The 20,022-nt window shown below is 35.4% G+C and overlaps 4 protein-coding genes across 5 annotated transcripts; 2 read left to right on the top strand and 2 right to left on the bottom strand.

Annotated features, from left to right (window-relative positions):
* The first annotated feature begins 9,039 nt into the window (after nt 1-9,039).
* On the top strand, nt 9,040-12,143 carry LOC113347050 (probable polygalacturonase). The gene is made up of 6 exons (XM_026590634.1): nt 9,040-9,651; nt 9,738-10,049; nt 10,414-10,534; nt 10,628-10,802; nt 10,934-11,004; nt 11,183-12,143. Exons 1-6 carry the CDS (start codon nt 9,634-9,636, stop codon nt 11,878-11,880), a joined length of 1,395 nt encoding a protein of 464 aa, XP_026446419.1. The 5' UTR covers nt 9,040-9,633; the 3' UTR covers nt 11,881-12,143.
* A 54-nt stretch (nt 12,144-12,197) lies between these two features.
* LOC113347051 lies at nt 12,198-13,548 on the bottom strand. The gene is made up of 2 exons (XM_026590635.1): nt 13,245-13,548; nt 12,198-12,599 (listed from the first exon to the last, which is right to left on the bottom strand). Exons 1-2 carry the CDS (start codon nt 13,390-13,392, stop codon nt 12,448-12,450), a joined length of 300 nt encoding a protein of 99 aa, XP_026446420.1. The 5' UTR covers nt 13,393-13,548; the 3' UTR covers nt 12,198-12,447.
* Nucleotides 13,549-15,029: 1,481 nt separating this feature from the next.
* On the top strand, nt 15,030-18,326 carry LOC113347049 (aspartic proteinase A1-like). Of its 2 annotated transcripts, none has more exons than XM_026590632.1 (13): nt 15,030-15,265; nt 15,352-15,697; nt 15,786-15,846; nt 15,946-16,040; nt 16,144-16,256; nt 16,380-16,548; nt 16,634-16,673; nt 16,792-16,856; nt 17,021-17,134; nt 17,227-17,282; nt 17,359-17,515; nt 17,624-17,737; nt 17,924-18,326. In XM_026590632.1, the coding sequence occupies exons 2-13, from the start codon at nt 15,365-15,367 to the stop codon at nt 18,095-18,097; spliced, it is 1,491 nt and encodes a 496-aa protein (XP_026446417.1). In that variant the 5' UTR covers nt 15,030-15,265; nt 15,352-15,364; the 3' UTR covers nt 18,098-18,326. The 2 variants fall into 2 exon arrangements, with proteins under 2 accessions (XP_026446417.1, XP_026446416.1); XM_026590631.1 differs by having other exon boundaries at nt 15,030-15,270.
* Nucleotides 18,327-18,626: 300 nt separating this feature from the next.
* On the bottom strand, nt 18,627-19,612 carry LOC113347048 (rubredoxin-like). Its single transcript, XM_026590630.1, has one exon. The coding sequence runs from the start codon at nt 19,469-19,471 to the stop codon at nt 18,860-18,862; it is 612 nt and encodes a 203-aa protein (XP_026446415.1). The 5' UTR covers nt 19,472-19,612; the 3' UTR covers nt 18,627-18,859.
* Nucleotides 19,613-20,022: the final 410 nt, after the last annotated feature.

Here is a 20,022-nt window from a genome sequence, read left to right as displayed (position 1 = left end):
ATTAATGGTGTAGCGCCTCCTTGTCATAATCAAATCAATGGAAGAAACTACGACACAGGGTACCACCTAGGAGATGAAGCATATCCTATGTATGGTTGCCTTGTGCAAGCATACAAACCCGCCGCAAACAATGCGCAATGTACTTTTTTAATTTTTAGAAGTAGAATTTTAATTTTAATGTAATTTTTAATTTCAAAAAACATTGTAACATTGTTTTGCAATGTAATGAAAGAATTTCTTAGTTTGGAAAATTTTAAACTGTTGGAAAAAATTGTCAAACTTTTCAAAATTTGAAAACATAGCCGTCTGGTGGTGTAACAGGAGTGTGAGAAAACAAAGAATGATGGCGCAAAATAGTTCAAAATTTAATTACTGAACTACTGATGACGTACAAAAGTAAAAAAAAAAAGGTCAAGCGCTGAATGGTATAACGTTAAAGAGTGGCGCATTTCTATTTAGTGCTAGCGTCCGACGCTGTACCATTCAGCGTAGATGCTTGGAATATTCTTGTTGTCGCTGTTTAGTTCCGCGAAAAGGTGGGTTTTTCAGCGCTGAATCATTCAGCATAACTATCTAGCTGCTAGTTCACATGAGAGCAATTGGTGAGAGAACTAGTGTTAACAAATATGCAATATTTGTTTTTGAATTGCAACACATTTCTACTAATCTAGTAGCTCAATCCAGCCCATAAGACTTAGCCTAAGAGAAAGGATCCATCGACACTCTTAGATGGACACTGTCATACATGATCTGTGTCATTTTCTCCACAAATCCAAACGACAATGAAAGTGTATCTAATATTTTGATGATACGTTCCTACTATAAGACTCTACATTCCTATATAAAATGAGCACTATTCGAGATACCAAACCTCACCATCTATCGATCTTAATTTCAACCGTTGACTTTAACGACTGATATTCAAAGGGGTAAATGGCGGTGTTATACGTCTCGAATTTTGTTCATTTTTGGTAGGAATGTAGAAAACGTATCGTCAAAATATTAGATTCAAATTCATTTTCGTTTGGATTTTGTGGAGAAAATGAAACAAATCATGTATGATAGTGTCCATCTAAGGGTGTCCATGGATCCTTCCATAAGAATTATATGATTGAATGGCATTTGATTATTTGCAGCAGAACCAAAATATGGCCTTATAAACTTTTAGTTTTTCTGTTTTTTTTCAGAGAAAAGGTAAGCTTCAATGGTATTCATTACAATACTCATCTTTGGAACAAGGCTACACCGTTGGATATGTAAAACTTAGGTTAGGTTTTATGAACCGAGCCACAAATGCTTGTAGATTCTTTAAGATACAACATTCATCTTTAAAATCCTCGATTAAGAAGAAGGGTACAATATCTTTCTTAATATTAAGAGGATCTTATCATCATGTTTCAGCCTTTCTATCAAAGTTTGATAGAAATGGTCGGGACCCATCTTAATAGTTCTATCGTGAGCAAAGGTGTTCATTTTTCACACATTCCCAACACTAAAGAACAACTCAATGGGTACCGAAGGAGAAAGAATAAGTACGAAGAAGTACTATGTTCTTGAACAATTATAAATGTAGTTTAATTTTCTTAGTTTTAGATGTAATTTCTCTTATTTCCTTCAATAAAGGCTACGTATACGTAGTCCGTGTGATAGTTGTTATCTAATTAATATATGTGATATACTTAATTTGTAATTTTTTTTTTACAAAACTCTGATTTAATATCTGAATCGATTATAAGACTAACTTGAAGATTTTCAACAGTCATAAAGAGTCAAATAGATAATATGAATGTTCAAACATACAATATATAACAACATAGTTGCATGACCAACCTACCATGCCTACCCAATTCTCAGGTAACAAAACTAGTGTAAATGGTCTTAGCTGGATCAAAAGCAACACATCCTATGTTGCATGGATACGAGTACTCCACGATACGATTACGAAGACACGTCAAAATTCAAAAATTAAAAAAAAAAAGTTAGGGAACGTCATATATACTACACACACCATTTAAATAAATTTTTAAATACTTGATTACTAATTAAATAGAATTAATAACAATGTAAAATGGTCAAATCTTTTATGAGTAATGTTAGGGTTTGACTAAAAAAGATAATACATTAGTGTCATATTTAGTTTATTTTGATTTTGCAAGCCAAGATGAATTATTTATGCGTGTCTGAGAGTGTCCAATTAGTGTTCACAAAGTGTCTAGTGTCAATTTTTACGTGACATGTGATGAGCGTGTCTCCCGCTTGTCGGGCAAATGTCGTAAATATGTCGTGTTTGGCGTTATCCAACTCAAATAATGAATATATAATTGATATAAATATCTGGATACACAAATCCAACCGCTTCTCAAGGGATTTATCAAAATCATACTGATGACGTAGGTAATGCAGGATCCATAGATCTAACCTATTGTCAATGATTTTATAGTAACAATGATAAAGGTAGCCGATATAACTTAATTCGGTTTTCATATGACCTAATTGGCCTAGATCGGTTTGGGTCTTCATTAGACCCGGTCTCTTAGAACTGTTTGTTGCTGGCGTCTACTGTGTCTCTTTGTAGTAGCTTTTATCTATGTTTTTGAATATCCTATTGCTGGCATTTTTTTTATTGATGAAGATGAAATCATAGTTGGAGTCATAGAGCATGAAGGTATTTCATGGGAAACTTTGATGATGTTTCTAGATGAGAGTTTATTGCATAATCCATTGAATCAAAAGCCTGAACTACTGGACTGAAAAAAGTTATCAGCAAGAACATGAAAAGAACTTGATGAAAGTTTTAAAATCCAGATGGAATCCACTTATGGTTCAAGTCCCCCAAAAAAACTTCAGATTGTAACTGGAAAATAAGCTGAGCTAAAGAACTAAAACTATTAAAGAAAAATTGAGATATTGATGAAGATCAAAAACCCAATTGAAGACTACTAAACCCAAATGAAGGAAAAAAAACTAGTTAAAGTTGAATCTACTTGTGAAAATAATATAAAACATGCATAAAAGACGATTTTCCTTGAGTTGCCGGAGATGAGAACTATCTCTACAACTTTGATGGAGATTGGTGCCGAAGAAAACAACCAAAATATTAAACAAAAGATCTTGGAACAACAACAAATCACAAAATAGGAAATGACAAAGATGGAAGAAAAAATAGGAAACAAGGTATGGTTGAAGATTGTTCTACTTAGATATGCTCCAAAGGAGCTGATCCGAGCAGAGAGACGCTTAGAAAGTTAGAGTTTTCATCGGAAAAGAGTTTTGGAGAAACTTTCTTCAGAAAATAGAATATATGGAAGGTCTTATAAAGGAAAGGATTTGGTATGATTTAAATCATCTATAATGATCTCCTTGTGTAAGAGAATCACCAGATTTTTTCAGGGTGTTTCCTACCGCGGGAATACAATCATCTAGTACGAGGGTAAATATCATGTACTGCTGCCGTGCGCGAAGAACATAATTATAGCGTTACATTAGCCTGGATCTTTTACGGTAGAACTTCATTAAATTAATCAGCGATAAATTATTTAATTCGTCAAAATAGTATCTTCTGCCGGTTTCGACATGGGAAAGTGTGCTTAATTAATAATCTTGCTAAATTTATAAAATAATAAAAGTTTTAAGTTACCAAAAAAACCCTACTAATATATATTTTAACAACCAATGTAGTAGCAGTGTAGCACTATATTATGTTTCCTTATTAAAATAGGAATCCATAATTGTTAGTTTCTTGTTCACGTTTATATAACATTGGACTTCATCACTAATTTTTTTATAGTTTTTTAAGAAGTTCCTGAGTAATTTTATGATGATGTTCTTGAAAAGGAAAGGGTGCCAAGTACACCACCGATTTTTTCGTTTGTCAACCTACATGGACAAAACTCAATACGATTTCAAGCAGACCAACTTAATAATCCTTGACTATATGTATATGGAGTTTATATATCTATATTTCAATAAGTATATATAGACAAAGGAGTCCGTGAACCTGATTGTGAAGAACATTACTTGGACGATCCCAAAAGTCAATATCTAAGTCAATCTAGTCGTATCCAAATAATCCAATCGAAATTCTGCTAAGTAATAAACTATCTATCTTTCAAGATATGAATTCTCCAAGAAACAAGTCTCATAATCAATCACAATTAGAGGGACGTATCTACTAAGATTTAATACGTACTACTTGAGTAAATCCTATGATAAAGATAAACAATATAATTCGAAAAAGAAAATACACAAAACACCTGAAGTTTTGTTAACGAGGAAACCGCATCTGTAGAAAAACCATGTGACCTCATCCATATTTGAACACCAAATTGTATTAATCCGCTACAAATACTAGCTTACTATCAGACTCTGGACCGGAATATGGTTGAGACCGAATCCACCTTCCAAGCGATTCAGTTACAGTCCAGATCCTTACGTCTCTTGAACCTCGTAAAAATATACACAATTGATTCCCTTAACTGACGTCCTTTACATCCTAAGAGTTTCTTTAACCTCGGTGAATAATTTTGATACCAATTTTCCATAAGCCTATTTTATTTCTCTTTAGATCGAAGATTAAGGCTTGAAAATCTGTTTTCAATAAATAAAGTTAACAAACCTCACAATCCGGAACATTTACACCCACTTAGATGACAACCCTGGATATTTTACCACCCCTCAAGAAAAATCTTCAACTTATCAATAGAAAATAGTTTCAGATATCTATCTTGAAGAATCACAAAGTCTAAGGCAAACAAAATTTTACGATTTCTATCTATCCTGCCTGAAATAGATTATGATAACCTCGATAACATAAAATCAAGATTAGGATCAAGGTAATATAATCGTACCTGGCTTCACGAATCCCCGAAGTAAAGTCGATCTTTCAGTCATAAACCTAATTATGTTTCTCAGAGGAAACCTAGGTCAATAGAGGATGACTCCAGCAATCAACTAGGACACAATGTGTCAGGGATTGAAGTTCCCAGTTAAAAGAGCATCTCTAGTTAAGAGAGTGTCTACAAATCGGTCTAAGTTGAGGAAAGAGAGTGTCTGCAAATTGGCGATCAACTCGGTTAATTTTTCTTCGTTTTCTTCTCGTTTTCTGCGTTTCATCTTCATTAGTTCAGGTTTTTCTCAGATATATTCACTAATCGGTGGTGTTTTTCATGTTGATTATGAGTATTAATTTCTAATAAATATGTCGAATTTCAACAAAAATTGATCAATAAATGTATCTGTTTCTGAAACAAATTCAAAAAAATTTAGATTTACTTTAAGCGTTTCTTCTGTTGATATTTCTAAACTATCAGAATGTTACATGGATGGTGATGAATTATCTTTGTTTATTCCTGATGATGTTATGGATGAGAGTTTAAATGAATGGAGAATTAGTTTGATTGGTCGTTTAGATTTTGTTAAACTGAAACTGGAAGTTGCTGAAGTTGCTAAATCGGCTTTGAGAAAACAATGGAAAATCATATGTAATCTTCAACTCATACCTTTAAGTAAAGTTTTTTTTATATAATAAAGTTGGATAATGATGATGATAAGAAATATGTCTGGAATGGTTACTGGGTGTTGAAGGTTTTTTTATATAATAAAGTTGGATGATGATGATGATAAGAAATATGTCTGGATTAGCCCAGTTGGCTAGGGGTTGAACTCCAAGTTATAGGTTAGGGGTTCAATTCTCGCTGTTGTCTGATAAAAAAAAGTGTTGAAGATCAAACTCTGAAAATCAGGGAATGGAAACCCAATTTTAACCCTGAATCTCAAAAATTATCTACAACTTTTGTCTGGGATCAATTTCCTGGATTGAGTATTGAATACTGGAAGGAGAACATTATTTTACAGATTGCTAAAGCTCTTGGAAGACCAATTAAGGTAGATGATACAACTTTAAAGAGAGAAGTAGGTTATTATGCTAGTGTCCTTGTAGAGGCTGACTGGCTAAGCATATTCCAAACAGTGTTTTGGTTAAATCTAAATATGATGATTTCAAGCAGACAATTAATATACCTAAATTACCAAAATTCTATAATCACTGTAACGTAGTGGGTCATCTTGTTGCAGAATGTGGAGCAAAGAAAAAAGAACAAACTCAGCAGAAGGAAAAAATAGTGGCTCAAGTTGCACCTAAAAAACATGGAGGATAATACAACCAAAAGAAGTAAAATAACAAGTTACAGGTAGTTTTGATATTTGATTTAGTCCTACAAAAAAAACTCCAGAACAAATTGTGGATTCAGATGATGAAATTTTGGATGCTATAATTTTTCCAATTCAATCAAATGGTTTTCAATTAACTCATCAAGAAGATGTACCTTCTGGAAGGTTTCAAATTCTATAGGATATGAATGAAGAAATTCTACACTCCTATAAAGATTTTCCTGCTTTAGATACTTCAAAAATTGCGGAAGCTGTTATTACTTATTAGTTCCCCTACGATGAATAATGTGGTAAAAATTTCTGAACTTTGTAGTAGTAAAGATAATGAAATTCAGGGAATTAGAAAATCTAGTATTATTACAACTAGAAAGCAACCATCTATTTTAAGTGGCAAAAACTTACAAGGGAAAAGAAGTTCTAGCTCTTCTCAACACAATTATGTTAAATAAAGGTATTCTACTGGAATGTCAGAGGTTTGAGGAGACCTCAAGCCAAAGACAAACTTAGAAATTTAGTAAAGTCTTTTTGTCCTTATTTAGTTTTTATTACTGATCTTAAAGTAAAAGTTCTGAATCCTGTAAAAATCTCAAGCTTCCTAATATGCATTATAGTTTGGTTCATGATTAACTGATTGTAGGAATGACAATATTTAGGTGTTGTGGAATGCTGACATTGGAATTCCAACAGTGGTGTCTATTACTGCTCAATCTATTACAATGGAAATATGTGGATGTTTAATAACTAGAGTTCATGCGTCTTGTGTTATAGAAGACATAAGAGAATTATGGGAAGAATTATAATATATTCATCCCTTCCATAAACCCTGTTTGGTAGTTGGAGACTTCAAAACTGTCTTGAGTATGGAGGATAAGATAGGATGGGGACCTCCTTTAAATGAATCAACCTAATCTTCTCGTCTTTTGCTCTCTTTTTCATATCACCTGCAACACTCACCTGTATCCTAACCTTACCCATCCAAAACGTTGATTTTGAAGTTTCATGAGAACAAATCGTACGAAAAAAGCTTTGTTCATCTGTGAAGGCTTAAGAAACTGAAACCTAGTAGTTTGAAAAACTCATCCAAAATTGTTGGTCATTGACTAATCGTTTGATTATGATTAAAACTACTGAATTGTTACTCTTGAACTAGATGGGGCTAAGATATTGTTACCGGAGTTAGTCGAGTTGGGAATTTAATTAGCACATATATTTGATCTCTTTGTTAGTTTGCTTTGTATTGATCAAGCATCAATCATATGATTATCTAAACCCAACTTTTATTATTGTAAAAATAGGGTAAACATACACATGTTCACAGTTCATCGGTTTCGTTTGTCAGACCTTACCAGTTACAACGAAAAAGGTAAAGTTTGAGGATTCAAGTAGGCATTTCCAGGGAAAAGAGAGGAACCAAGAGAGTGGTTAGGTTAATTTACATTCATGTCGAGCATGTGCGAAAATTATATGTCGTTTGTAAAGATAACTACGTCATACTCATAGAAATATATAAAACTGGGCCTAGTTAGCGAGTCAACCATGATTTCTGCATTTCTCAGATCCGTTTTTGCTCACACTGTAAGGAAAGTCTACAATAAGAGGGCAACATTCCAACTATCCTATGTAGTTCTGTTTTTTTATTATGCATCCTGCCTTTACTCTCCAAAGGGGAAAAAAAAAGAAGCTGTTGGCAGTCAAATAATGACCGAACAAGCTTTTGTGGCTGACGGACAACACTTATTCGCCCAGTCATTCATTGTTTGGCAGCTCAACTAACTATTGGTTCATTTGCTTATTATCCCATAGCTGAATCGTCGTTTTGGTTGTCCTCGTGGCCAGTCAAACCTCCCTATTCGGTCATTCCTATCGGAATAGGAACTGCCAGACAACATACATTATTGTAGATGCTGATGTTATTGTCCAACAACGACTGTAAACAACGGCGTGGTTCTGTTTGTGGTGAAAGATGCATTGGATCCCTAACTGGGAAGCCTACAGCAAAACCCCAAGAAATGACCCTACTAGGCCTACTTACCAATTACTACCAATTTCCCTTGTCCTTCTTCGGAACTTGTCCCCTCTTTCTCAACATTTTCATTTATTCGTTCCTTTTACATTTTCCATTTTTCCTCGTTTTTGACCAAATTACCCTTTTTCTTTTCTGTCAAAATCATGAATTAACTTTGGATTTTGAGTTGTTTTTCATTAATACTATTGAGTAATGATAATTAAACATCAACTGAGACACCCATTTTGCCCTCGCTTACGAAAAGGCCCTAGACATCCATTGGTCCCATTGTATCACAGATTCGCAATCCTGCAAATTTAGGGGATTATCATTATGGATGAATACCATGCCACCTTCCAAGTCAAGATGTGAATAATTAAGACTGGTATTAATATGCACCACCCTCACTAGACCTTGGATGAAAATTTCCTGTTGGAAATGATTAAGAGAAAAGCAAGAAGGTGAACCCTGCCGGTATGCCATGCTCCGCGATTAAACATAGGATGCTTGTCAAGAAATTGATACTTTGATCAAACGGGATACTTTTGTCATTTACGTACACCAATTATGCAATTCTCATTTTTTTTCCAGAGTCAACCAAAAGTAGTATGTGGTCCTATACACCGCTGGAATTTCCACTGCGGTTCGCAATCACAAATATATACAGTCCCTTTTCTAGTTAAGTATACCAAAATTGTGAAAGGGTAATTTGGTCAGAAAAAGAAAATCGGAAGAGTTTTTTTTTTTTCTCTTAAATAATTAATTTGACCGTTTTCAGTGGAAACTTAATAAAATCAAATAAATTATTACTGTACATTCTCTTTTAGTATATTTTTTGAGATTTCCTCGATCACAAAAACAGAACAAAAACAGAGCAAATCAAATTTTTTACAGTTGATGTAGTCGTAGTAATATATTTGGCGGAATTTACAATCTATGGGTACATAATCAGAAGAATCCACTGCAATATCTTAATCATCATCTCTCATTAACAACCAAAAAAAAATCTGTCTTTGAATATTTCCTTGTTTCTCTTTCTAGAACTAGTATTAGTAGTAGTAGTACAAATGCCAGCTTCATAGAATCATTGCTGCAATACCAGTTTCTATTTTCTTTGATCTTTTTTGTTGAATTAGAATAGAATTCTTTTGTGGGTTTGGACTAATTTCATGAGAAAGAGAGAGATATTGAGTGATTGAAGTGGAATTAAGGTGGTGGTGGTGGTGATGACACAAGCTGGGTCATGTTTTGGGCCAGAAGTGTTTGTTTTTTGGCGGGCAAAAACCGTCACTTTCAATGATTTTGGTGGTGCTACTGTCTCTCAAATACTTCCCATCTAATCACATTTCATTCAAAACCAACCCAATTATTCATTTTTCTTCTTCTTTGATCAGTGAAGAGTAAGGTGAAAAAACATCAGTCTTGTTGGGTTGAAGCTGGAAGAGTTAGATCTCAATCATATGAAGAGATCTATTACTGTAAGTTTTTTTTCTTCATTTATTTACCAACCCTGTCTGATCTTGTGCGGGATCTAGCTAAAGCTGAGATCTATTGTTTTTTGCAGCTGCTAGATGTGCTTTTGGTACTTGTTTCATTTGTAACATGGGTTGCTGGAGATGTTTCATATTGTCAACAGAAAACTCCACTAGAAGTTCGACCACATAGTGTTACTATCACTGAATTTGGTGCTGTTGGAGATGGAAAGACTCTAAATACAAAAGCATTTCATAATGCTATCTTTTATCTTCAGTCATTTGCTGATAAAGGTGGTGCTCAATTATTTGTTCCGGCTGGGAGATGGTTAACCGGAGGATTTGTGCTCATCAGTCATCTTACTTTGTTGTTAGATAAGGAAGCAATTATTCTTGGATCAACGGTAAAGACTCCATCTTAGCTCCTCTTGGTTTAAAATTGTCTGGTTATGTGTGGTGTTTTGGGAAGTGGTTCATCTTTCAGTAAAAACATATTGGGTTTCAAATGATGCATCAAAATTAGCAACATTTTTTCTGGTTGGACTTGAGTATAATTTGTGCTTTAGAACATGAGACTAATTGCAGATAAGATGAATCTACTTTCAGCCAAGTGAATTGAACTGAGTATGAAGACTTGCCAGAAAATAGAGATATTAGCAATGTCTGAAGTAAAGGATCGATTTGTTTTTGAATAATTTTGTGACTCAAATTCATGTCATAACTACCCTATGAAATTTGTATTGTAAATCTGAATCTGATATGTTTCAGGACTCCGATGACTGGCCAATTGTAGATGCACTGCCATCATATGGGCGAGGAAGGGAATTGCCTGGAGGACGACATCGAAGCCTCATATATGGAGAGAATCTGGTTGATGTTATAATTACAGGTTTAGTTATGTTGCCATTGATTGGTTTCTGATTTGTTTATCACTCTTGATTCATGGCAGCTGAGGACAAAGAATGTTTTACATTTTTTGCAGGTGATAATGGAACAGTTGATGGTCAAGGGAGTGTGTGGTGGAACCGATTCAGAAACGGAACTCTGAACTATACTCGACCGCATCTGGTTGAGCTGATGAACTCAAGTGAAGTGGTGATCTCAAACTTGACCTTCAAGAACTCGCCATTTTGGACGATCCACCCTGTCTATTGCAGGTTTGTGCTCTCCGAAATGGATTGTATTGCATAGTTTCTCTTATAAAAACGATGCACGAAAGTGGAGATTTTTATGTGTATGTATTAGCCTATTAGGGGGAGAGTTGAGATTGTTTTTGCTGGATGAACAGCCAAGTTCTTGTCCAGAATGTCACAATACTTGCTCCTCTTGATTCACCAAACACCGATGGGATTGATCCAGGTGAGTCGGCCACTTTAACTCAACAGACTTTTCTATACTTACTCTTCTGCTTTTCTTTTGAATGCTTTAGGTTCTATCTATTTAATACCCAGTTACAGTTGAGCTAAAAGAGAATTTAGTTTTTATTCTTCTCGACTTTAATATAATTCTGAATCGTGTAAAATTTTGATGAATACAGACTCCTCCAACAATGTTTGCATAGAGGATTGTTATATTAGCACCGGGGATGATTTGATATCCATCAAAAGTGGTTGGGATGAGTACGGCATTTCTTACGCAAGTCCAAGTTCCAACATTACAATACGTAGACTGACTGGAGAAACTGGTTTAGGCGCTGGAATCGCAATCGGAAGTGAGATGTCAGGTGGAATATCAAATGTTCACGCAGATAGCCTGCGGTTCTTTAATTCAGACCATGGTATCAGAATTAAGACAGCCCCTGGAAGAGGAGGATACATAAGGAAAGTTTATATATCAGACTTGACTCTGACCAATGTAAGAATCGCCATTCGTTTCAGTGGACAGTTTGGAGAGCACCCAGATGAATTTTATGACTTGAAAGCCCTGCCCAGAATAGAAAAGATCAGCATAAAAGATGTCAGAGGAGAAAATATCAGCACTGCAGGGCTTTTGGAGGGTCTTAAAGATGATAATTTCATCAACATCTGCCTATCCAATATTACACTCAGTGTTACCAAACAACCAGCTTGGAATTGTTCATACGTTCAAGGGTATTCTAACTTGGTTTCTCCCAGGACTTGTGATCTACTCGGCGGAAAAATTTACCCGGATCACTTGTCAGATTGCTACCGCCTGTCTAATCACTTGAGGAGCATGGTTGGTCGTAAAAAAGAGGGTTCAATTTTACCATGTTGAATAAAGTTCATCTTCTGGTAGAAAGTTAACTTCTCTCATGTGAATGCCTCTTCCAAAACACCCTATACCAAATTAGTTAAATTGATTCTTGCCATATCTGAACATAACTTCATGTTGTCTCACCAGAGGACTTGATCTTCCAATGAGTAGAGTGTAAGACGTTCTCTGATTTGTGAGATGGTCTTGAGAGATGATTTGTCAATTGTAAACTTTGTGTTGTAGTAAACAAATAATAGAGTGATTGATTTATCAGAGATTGAAAATACAGTGTTTTACTCAAATAACAATACTAAACAAATATGTTAATGAACCATAAATTTGCATTAACAAAGAGAAAGCTTTTGCCTTTAAATTGCAACCATAAGTTGTAGTAACCATAAGTTGTGATTAACAAAGACGGCCCTTTTTTGTTTTGCTTCTCAGAGATTTTGCCTTTAAATTGCAACAAAATGCAATTAGGAAAATCGAAGACGTAAAAGAGAAATACAGAAAAGAATATCGAAGGGAGACATATAAACTAATAAAACTATCTAGATAAACAGTGTGGAACATATAAGATAAACAAATTCATTCCCCCTTACCGCCCTTATCAAAAGCAGCTATATTCTGGGGTTCACATTGGCAACTTAAGAGACGAACCAACAACGCTGTGCTTGAGCTCATCGTCAAAGCTCCACAAGCAGCCCACCTAAGACTCCTTGGAACAGTTATCCTTGGACCTGCATTAGGTAAAGATGATCCCCAAAATGAAAGATCAGTCAATTAAGAAACCCAAAAATTCTCAGTTCCAGACTTTAGTTCTACCTACTCTCTATTCCATTAATTGAATTCTGAGTCAGTTTTCGCAATTGCAACTGCGGACCAAATGTATGGTCTACCCTTCAACATTTCTAAAGCTTAAACAGATGATATTAGCTTTTGTGAACATGACATCACCTCTTTTTCGGGCACATACTGAGGCTATCTACTGCAGTATAAGTATACAACAGATAAACATAAAAAACATCCGCTACAAATCACAGTTAGGCCGCAGAGATATTGTAACAAGTAAACATCACTCATACTATTTATCTAGAGTGATCTATCACGATTTTCATTTAATATCTCATTTTTCACAGACTACAGCACTTTTTGCGAATCAATTGTGTATACATGATTTGTCTTCTTGAAATTCTAGAACCGAAACCCCGATTCTGAAACTCAGGCCTCGTACTCCATAAAATCAAGATTTTGCAATTTTTAAGTGATTAAAAAAAAAATGATTGAGAAAGAAGATTTAAAGCAGCAAAAATGGTTGGAACTCTTTCAAAACAAATGAAAGAGAGGTAAGCAATTAAATGGCACGATGTTGGATAGCAACTAACCGTAGTGTAATCTAGCGAGAACCCAGAAAGACATAGCTCCACCAAAAGTGAAAACAATAGCTGTGTGATTCATCAATCTTGAACATGGTTTTGCATCTGCTCTCATCAATTCCCCATCTGATAACCCTAGTACTCTTCTTAAAGCCATGATTTAACTATTCCTCTCTATGCTTCTCTTCTTCGTAGATCGAATTCAACTCAAAGGGCTTTCTCAATACCAATTTTAGGGTTTATGATTTATCTCAAAACCCCCATTTCTTCTCTGTCTGGTATGAAACCAAAAAGACTGAGAAAAAAACAAAAGAAGTTAAAATGGACGGGACTTGTTAACGAGCTAATTATTCTGGACTCTGGAGTCGGCCCAATTTGTGATCCCGGCCAAAGGAAAGAACCGTTTTTTTTTTTGGGACTACTCAAAAATGGTAGGGACTACTCTCTATTTTTCGGGTGGATATTAGAAATAATAATGAGTCACCCGTTATCTATTTTTTTAATACCAGATTTACCCTTGGTAATTAAATTAGTGTAATGATAAGTGAGATTAAATTAATAAGTTGATTTTTCTCAAAAGAAGAATTATTGAGAGAGAGAGAAGAAGAAGATGAAGATGAGGGTTTTGGAAGAAAAAAGTTAAGATCTTTTTCTTTAAGAGCCACAACAAGAGTATGATGTTTTGGGTACTCACAGGTACTTCAGATTTAGTTAATGGTGCTTGAATTGGCCAAAACATTCCTAAAAATGAACAATTTACAAATTGATTTCGGTTTGGTTAAAAAAGTTCGGCTACGAAATCTGAAGAACAGATAGCCGAACTTATCTGCAAGTGTAGTTCGGCTAATATTTCTGAAACACAGGTAGCCGAACTCAGCTTTAATGGAGTTTTTTCTTTCAGAGAAAAGTTCAGTTAGGAGAAGAAAATTGCGACGTAACCGAACTAGGAGTTCGTCTAAGAAAAAAAATTGCGACATAACCGAACTCAATATGCAGGTTTTTCAAAGAAAAGTTCGGTTAGGAGAAATTTTTTTGCAATGTAACCGAACTTTTTATGGCGTAACCGAACTTTTTTCGATGTAACCGAACTTTTTGCGACGTAACCGAACTATAAGTTCGGCTTGGACATTTTTTATTCTACGTAACCGAATTTTTCTCTGAAAACAAAAACCTCCACTAAAGTTGAGTTCGGCCAGTTCGACAAATTTTTTCACATAATTCCTAACCGAACTTCTTTACGTAACTTCCATTTTCAACTCATTTTGATGATTACTTCTCATTTTCCAACGGAAAATGAATTAAAAGTAGTGGGTTTGTTATAATTTTGATTTTGATTTGTTAATGATTTAAATTAAGCTATATATAGAGGTATCGGTGGTTGTGATTTGAGGTAGTCGGTGGTGGTAGGTGGTGGATGGTGGTGGTGAGCGGCGGTGGTGATAGGAGGAGGTGGTTATATATATATAGGTGGTGGTGATCAGTGATGGGAGGAGGTGATTATATATATAGATGAAGGATAGATTAGTCATTTCCACACTTTAGGACACCCCTTATAAGTATAGAATAGACATTCCTATAACAAAATAGTTCCCCACCATTTTTGAGTAGTCCAAAAAAAAAAAAAAAAAAAACGGTTCCAAGGAAATAAAGTTTAAAGTGTTGACTCAACTCGACTGGTAGTTGGATAATGACGCAAGAAACGTTTGAAATGAAGGACTTTACACATCCAACATAACAAAAACAACATTTTGGGAGAAGCTTCTAAGAGTTTGAAACTCGTCAGCGATCAAAAATTATAAAATAAGTAGAGCCTCAAACAAGGGCTGGTAGCTTCCCCAACTTCTTGCAAGGGCTGTTAGTTTCCACAACTTCTTTATCGATCAAAAATAAAGTAAAAATAAAACATATGGATCCTCAAACAGGGGCTGGTAGCTTTCTTTTGTGGTGAAGGTTACCAATTTCATTCCTTCCTCTCTATATAAATTAAAAGGCCAACAGCTGAAAAATAATATAGTTCAGCTCTGACCGTGGTAAGGTAAAGCCTACTTCCTTGATTACCAACATCTATTGCTTATTATGGTTGTGATAATTTACATGTGATGATTTTTGGATACAGGGAATTTATCAAGATGATGTTGAAGTTGTTGATCCTGTTTACGTTTGCTTTGACAAGTTCATTAGTTATCTCTGATTCCTCTAACGGGTTACTGAGAATTGGTCTAAAGAAGAGACAATTGGATTTGAACAGTCATATTGCTGCAAGAATTTTAAGGGCTAAGGTTACCAATGTACATCAGAAAAGATTAGGTGATTCAGATGGGGATATAGTGGCTTTGAAGAACTTTTTGGATGCTCAATACTATGGGGAGATTAGTATAGGTACACCGCCGCAAACATTCACTGTTATCTTTGATACCGGCAGTTCAAACCTATGGGTTCCGTCGTCTAAATGTTATTTTTCTGTAAGTATTTCTTCAATTTCAGCATTCTGTTTGTAATTGATTCATTTGATGGATTTGCTAAAGTAACATGTTTACTTACTATCTGTAGATTGCTTGTTACCTTCATCCAAGGTACAAAGCAAGTCAGTCGTGCACGTATAAGAAAAATGGTATGTATTCGACTTGAAAGTTCTTGGGTACTTGTATAATACGTATTCATTTTGTGTCGTATACTCAAGTTTTGATACTTGTTTTGCTTAATGCTTTAGGAACACACTGTGCGATAAGGTATGGTTCCGGATCGATTTCTGGCTTCTTTAGTGAAGACGATGTGAAAGTTGGGGATCTCGTCGTTAAAGATCAAGTGGGTTTTTTTGTTTTTCTTCTTATTTTCCCCTTAGCTTCTGGCTCTTGTTTGAAGAGAGTCATGTCTTGAGCAGCTTAGGTAATGCATTTTCGTATTTCAGAGTTTCATCGAGGCTACACAAGAAGGATCTCTAAGTTTTATACTGGCGCAGTTTGATGGAATACTTGGCCTTGGGTTTCAAGAAATTTCAGTTGGAAATGCAGTACCAGTCTGGTAATCTTCTGCACAACATTTTCTAAATATTATTACTCTTCTGAAATTGTTTAAGAACACCCCATATTGTTGGTAGCTTCTTTGCCTTAACTAGACATTGCCCATTATCTCTTCATTGTGTAGGTACAACATGGTTGCTCAAGGTCTAGTAAGTGAAGAAATCTTCTCATTTTGGTTAAACCGAGATGCCAAGGCCAAGGATGGAGGCGAAATAGTTTTTGGAGGTGTAGACCCAAAGCACTACAAGGGTTGTCACACTTATGTACCAATTACTGAAAAAGGATACTGGCAGGTGAGTGAATGAAATTATTCTCATTTTCATGGACAACATAAGTTACCAATTCTTAGGAACTTATTCCCGTGCTCATCTGTCGCAGTTTGAAATGGGAGACATTCTCATTGGAAATCATTCAACAGGTAATATTGAGTTCTTTGTTTATTCTTATTATTCTGATCCATTCACCGCTTATCGAAGAAAGCCAACAAAACCATCCAAGTTATGTTTCATTTCTAACATTCAGACTAAATACTTCAGGTTTTTGCAAGGCTGGTTGTTCTGCTATAGCTGATTCTGGGACATCTTTGCTCGCTGGTCCATCTGTATGTGTCTTTCAAAATAGCAAGTTTATCAACATGATCCAAACATTATATTTCTGCTGATGTTGCATAGACTAGACTTTAAGCTCGACTTCATTCAGAACGTTGTAGTGCACTGAGTGCCCATTATTTTTCTTGATTTTGTTTTAATCAACTTTTTAATTCAGGCTATAGTGACTGAAATCAACAATGCAATTGGAGCAAAAGGAATTCTGAGCAGCGAATGTAAAGACGTTGCTTCTCAACATGGGGATATGATATGGGAACTCTTAGTGACAGGGGTTTGTTTGTTTGTTTACATCACCCATTTTATGTTAGTGCAACCTTAATAGTAATTGCAGATAATATCTCAACTCTTTTATGGGTTTTGCAGACACAACCCAACCAAGTATGTTCATCGGTCGGGCTATGTTTAGCAACCGGTGCTCAGTAAGTTACTAAGTGTTTACTTTTGCTGTTTTAGTTTCTAGCGACACACTAAAAACCAGAATTTGATTCCATGCAGAACTGGTATTGAAACAGTAGTTGAAAAGGAGAACAGAAAGAAACAAACAGCAGGCGATGATACTAGGTGTGCAGCATGTGAGTTGGCTGTGGCCTGGATTAGGAAGGAGCATACGCTGAACAAAACAAAGGAGCAACTGCTCAGTTATGTAAATCACGTATGTTTCCATGGTATCATTAAGATCTCGCTGTATGGAAAACGGTTCATGTTATTGGGTATTATGTTTATGGCGCATTACTTAATACATCTTCAAACTTTTTTTTAGCTTTGTGAGAGCCTGCAAAGTCCCATATCTTTTGTCGACTGCAAGAAAATTTCGAGCATGCCAGATGTTTCCTTCACTATAGGGGATAAATCCTTCGTCCTAACTCCTGAACAGGTTCAGATTTGTCTCCATCTTCTTGTTGATTGCTTTAGATTTTCATTTTACTCATATATATCACTTCATTGCAGAATAGAGTAGCAATTGAAAAACTATAATTAAAGACTCTGTTATGTCAGTAAACTTAGTTTCAGATACATGATTTTTTGACACCTTTTGTTGTTTTCGTGTTTATGTTTTCAGTACATTCTGAAAATAGGTGAAGGTAGCTCAACAATCTGCCTCAGCGGGTTTATGGGTTTCGACCTTCCTCCTCCTCGTGGTCCTCTTTGGATTCTAGGAGATGTATTTATGGGAGTATATCACACAGTATTCGACTATGGTAATCTCAAGATTGGATTTGCAGAAGCCGCATAACAAAATGACTATCTAAATGTATTTGTGATTGGTGTGAGTTGAAGTTATGGTTAATAAATATGTTATAGATTTACTACCACCTAGATCTGAGAATCTTAAAACTACAATAATATTGCTTGTACTAGTACTAGATGTAATTGTGCAAGCACTCCAGACTGCATGCGAACATCCTAAGTAAATATTCTAAGATCTCAGATGTTTTTCTAAATTTTGCTAGTTCTATTCTAAATTTCCTACAAGAATAGAAATGCATCTCCAATATATCTGTCACTTCAGTTTTCGCCACATTCCAAAATATGCCTTCATTCATGTCCCGTGTGCAGAGAGGCAAATGCATTACTGGGAGCATTAATGATCCGTTTATCCGTTTACTGGAAGCATTCATGAAGGACCAAATTCATTATGATCATTACTAAGCTTGAGAGTGTAGTCTCTTAGATGAAACCATCATGGTACTTCAGTAACAACAGCCGAGGCACTTAACTCATGTTTTATCACTCTAACACTATCAATTGAAGTGCACTTGCTCTGGCTTAATCCAATCTTGGAATTTAACACTAAGTAGTATTATAAGACAGCCCACAATTCAGGGAGGAATTATGGATGGATAAATAGATTCTCTTGCAAACATAATTTGTAAGATTTTGATCTATTTGTCATCACTAAATACACATTTCCAAATCACAACAGCACAGATTGTACAAAAATAAACTATACCCATACACAAAAAAAATATTACCTTTTGTTCTCTTCAAGTTGTTATCATTGTAGCCAATACCCACTTAAGAAGAGAGCAAAAAACAGCAACAAACTCCCATAGATAAGAAGCAACTTCTGTCCACCAGTAAGAGCATTTCCACCAAATCCAAAGTTTTGGTTCTGTGCAAACCCTGCAATCTCAACACTTTTGCTTTGGAAGAAAGATTGAGCTGCCCCACAAGTTGGACATCTCCAATCTTCAGGTAATTTAGCAAATGGTAATCCAGGGGGAACTGGATATGATTTGTCACCAGCTGATTCATCATATAAGTAACCACAAGATTTACATTCATGAATACCGGTATTTAATACAGCAAACTGTTCCTCGAGCCGACGTTTATCGAATATCACTTCTTCTGCATATGGAGATTCCAGTTCATTTGAAGTTGTATTTGGTTGTTGTTCTTCCTCAGAAATGGGTTTGTCTTCTTGAGAGACATCTATGCATCTTGTGATGAACTTATGTTTTTGAGGTGATTGGGAATTTGATATTAAGTGTTTTTTGGGTTGATGATGGGGAATTGAGACACGGGGTTTTGATTTTGAAGGTGATGATTGAGAGTGCGAAGTATGAAGATGAAAAGTGAAGGTGGGTCTTGCTGTTGCAGAAGCCATTAATGGTGGTTCTGCTGCAGAGTTTTATGTGGTTTGAATTTGTTGGTTAAGTCTTTGCTTTCGGTTTGGTAGGAGTTTGAGTTTGAAGGAGAGAAGAAGAAATGAATCCATGGAAACAAAAGAGAGATTGGATAAGGTGGATCCGTGGATGTAAGTAAACTGTTAAAGGAATACTACAACGTTTATACTTTATACTCTTTTATCTTCTTACACTCTATTCACACCTTCATGAAAGGGCAAGTCTAAGTTAGTCATATGGTGTGCTAATCTAATAACTAGATTAGTAGTCCACGTCACCCTGGACAACCTCCTAAGTCCTTTGGTAATGCTAATCAAGCATGCTAGTCGTTTGGATAGAGTATTGTCAAAGAATATTGGTAAACATGTATGTCAAAATGTTACGAAAGATCTTCGCAATGTAAACTTTAGAATTAGTTTGAAAGAGGTTGAAGTGTTTTATAAAATTGTGGTGCACAATAATCAGGCATCACAACGATATTGTGAGAATTGTGGGTTTTCTTTTGTTTTTGAGTTTGATTTCGTCAATGGAG

This window comes from Papaver somniferum, chromosome 2 (assembly GCF_003573695.1).
Source record: "Papaver somniferum cultivar HN1 chromosome 2, ASM357369v1, whole genome shotgun sequence".
Classification (NCBI taxonomy): Eukaryota; Viridiplantae; Streptophyta; class Magnoliopsida; order Ranunculales; family Papaveraceae; genus Papaver; species Papaver somniferum.
The sequence above is the reverse complement of the archived record's forward strand: the minus strand, read 5'-3'. Positions and strand labels throughout refer to the sequence as shown.

What these genes read in the sequence shown, in the direction of transcription:
- LOC113347050 (XM_026590634.1), top strand. An exon ending in CAATTATTCTTGGATCAACG is followed by an intron (nt 10,050 to 10,413) that starts GTAAAGACTCCA and finishes GATATGTTTCAG; the next exon opens with GACTCCGATGACTGGCCAAT. An exon ending in ATCCACCCTGTCTATTGCAG is followed by an intron (nt 10,803 to 10,933) that starts GTTTGTGCTCTC and finishes CTGGATGAACAG; the next exon opens with CCAAGTTCTTGTCCAGAATG.
- LOC113347051 (XM_026590635.1), bottom strand. Translation starts at nt 13,392, where the DNA reads ATGGCTTTAAGAAGAGTACTAGGGTTATCAGATGGGGAATTGATGAGA. An exon ending in TCTCGCTAGATTACACTACG is followed by an intron (nt 12,600 to 13,244) that starts GTTAGTTGCTAT and finishes TACCTAATGCAG; the next exon opens with GTCCAAGGATAACTGTTCCA.
- LOC113347049 (XM_026590632.1), top strand. Translation starts at nt 15,365, where the DNA reads ATGATGTTGAAGTTGTTGATCCTGTTTACGTTTGCTTTGACAAGTTCA. An exon ending in GGGAACTCTTAGTGACAGGG is followed by an intron (nt 17,135 to 17,226) that starts GTTTGTTTGTTT and finishes TGGGTTTTGCAG; the next exon opens with ACACAACCCAACCAAGTATG. An exon ending in TGTTTAGCAACCGGTGCTCA is followed by an intron (nt 17,283 to 17,358) that starts GTAAGTTACTAA and finishes GATTCCATGCAG; the next exon opens with AACTGGTATTGAAACAGTAG.
- LOC113347048 (XM_026590630.1), bottom strand. Translation starts at nt 19,471, where the DNA reads ATGGCTTCTGCAACAGCAAGACCCACCTTCACTTTTCATCTTCATACT.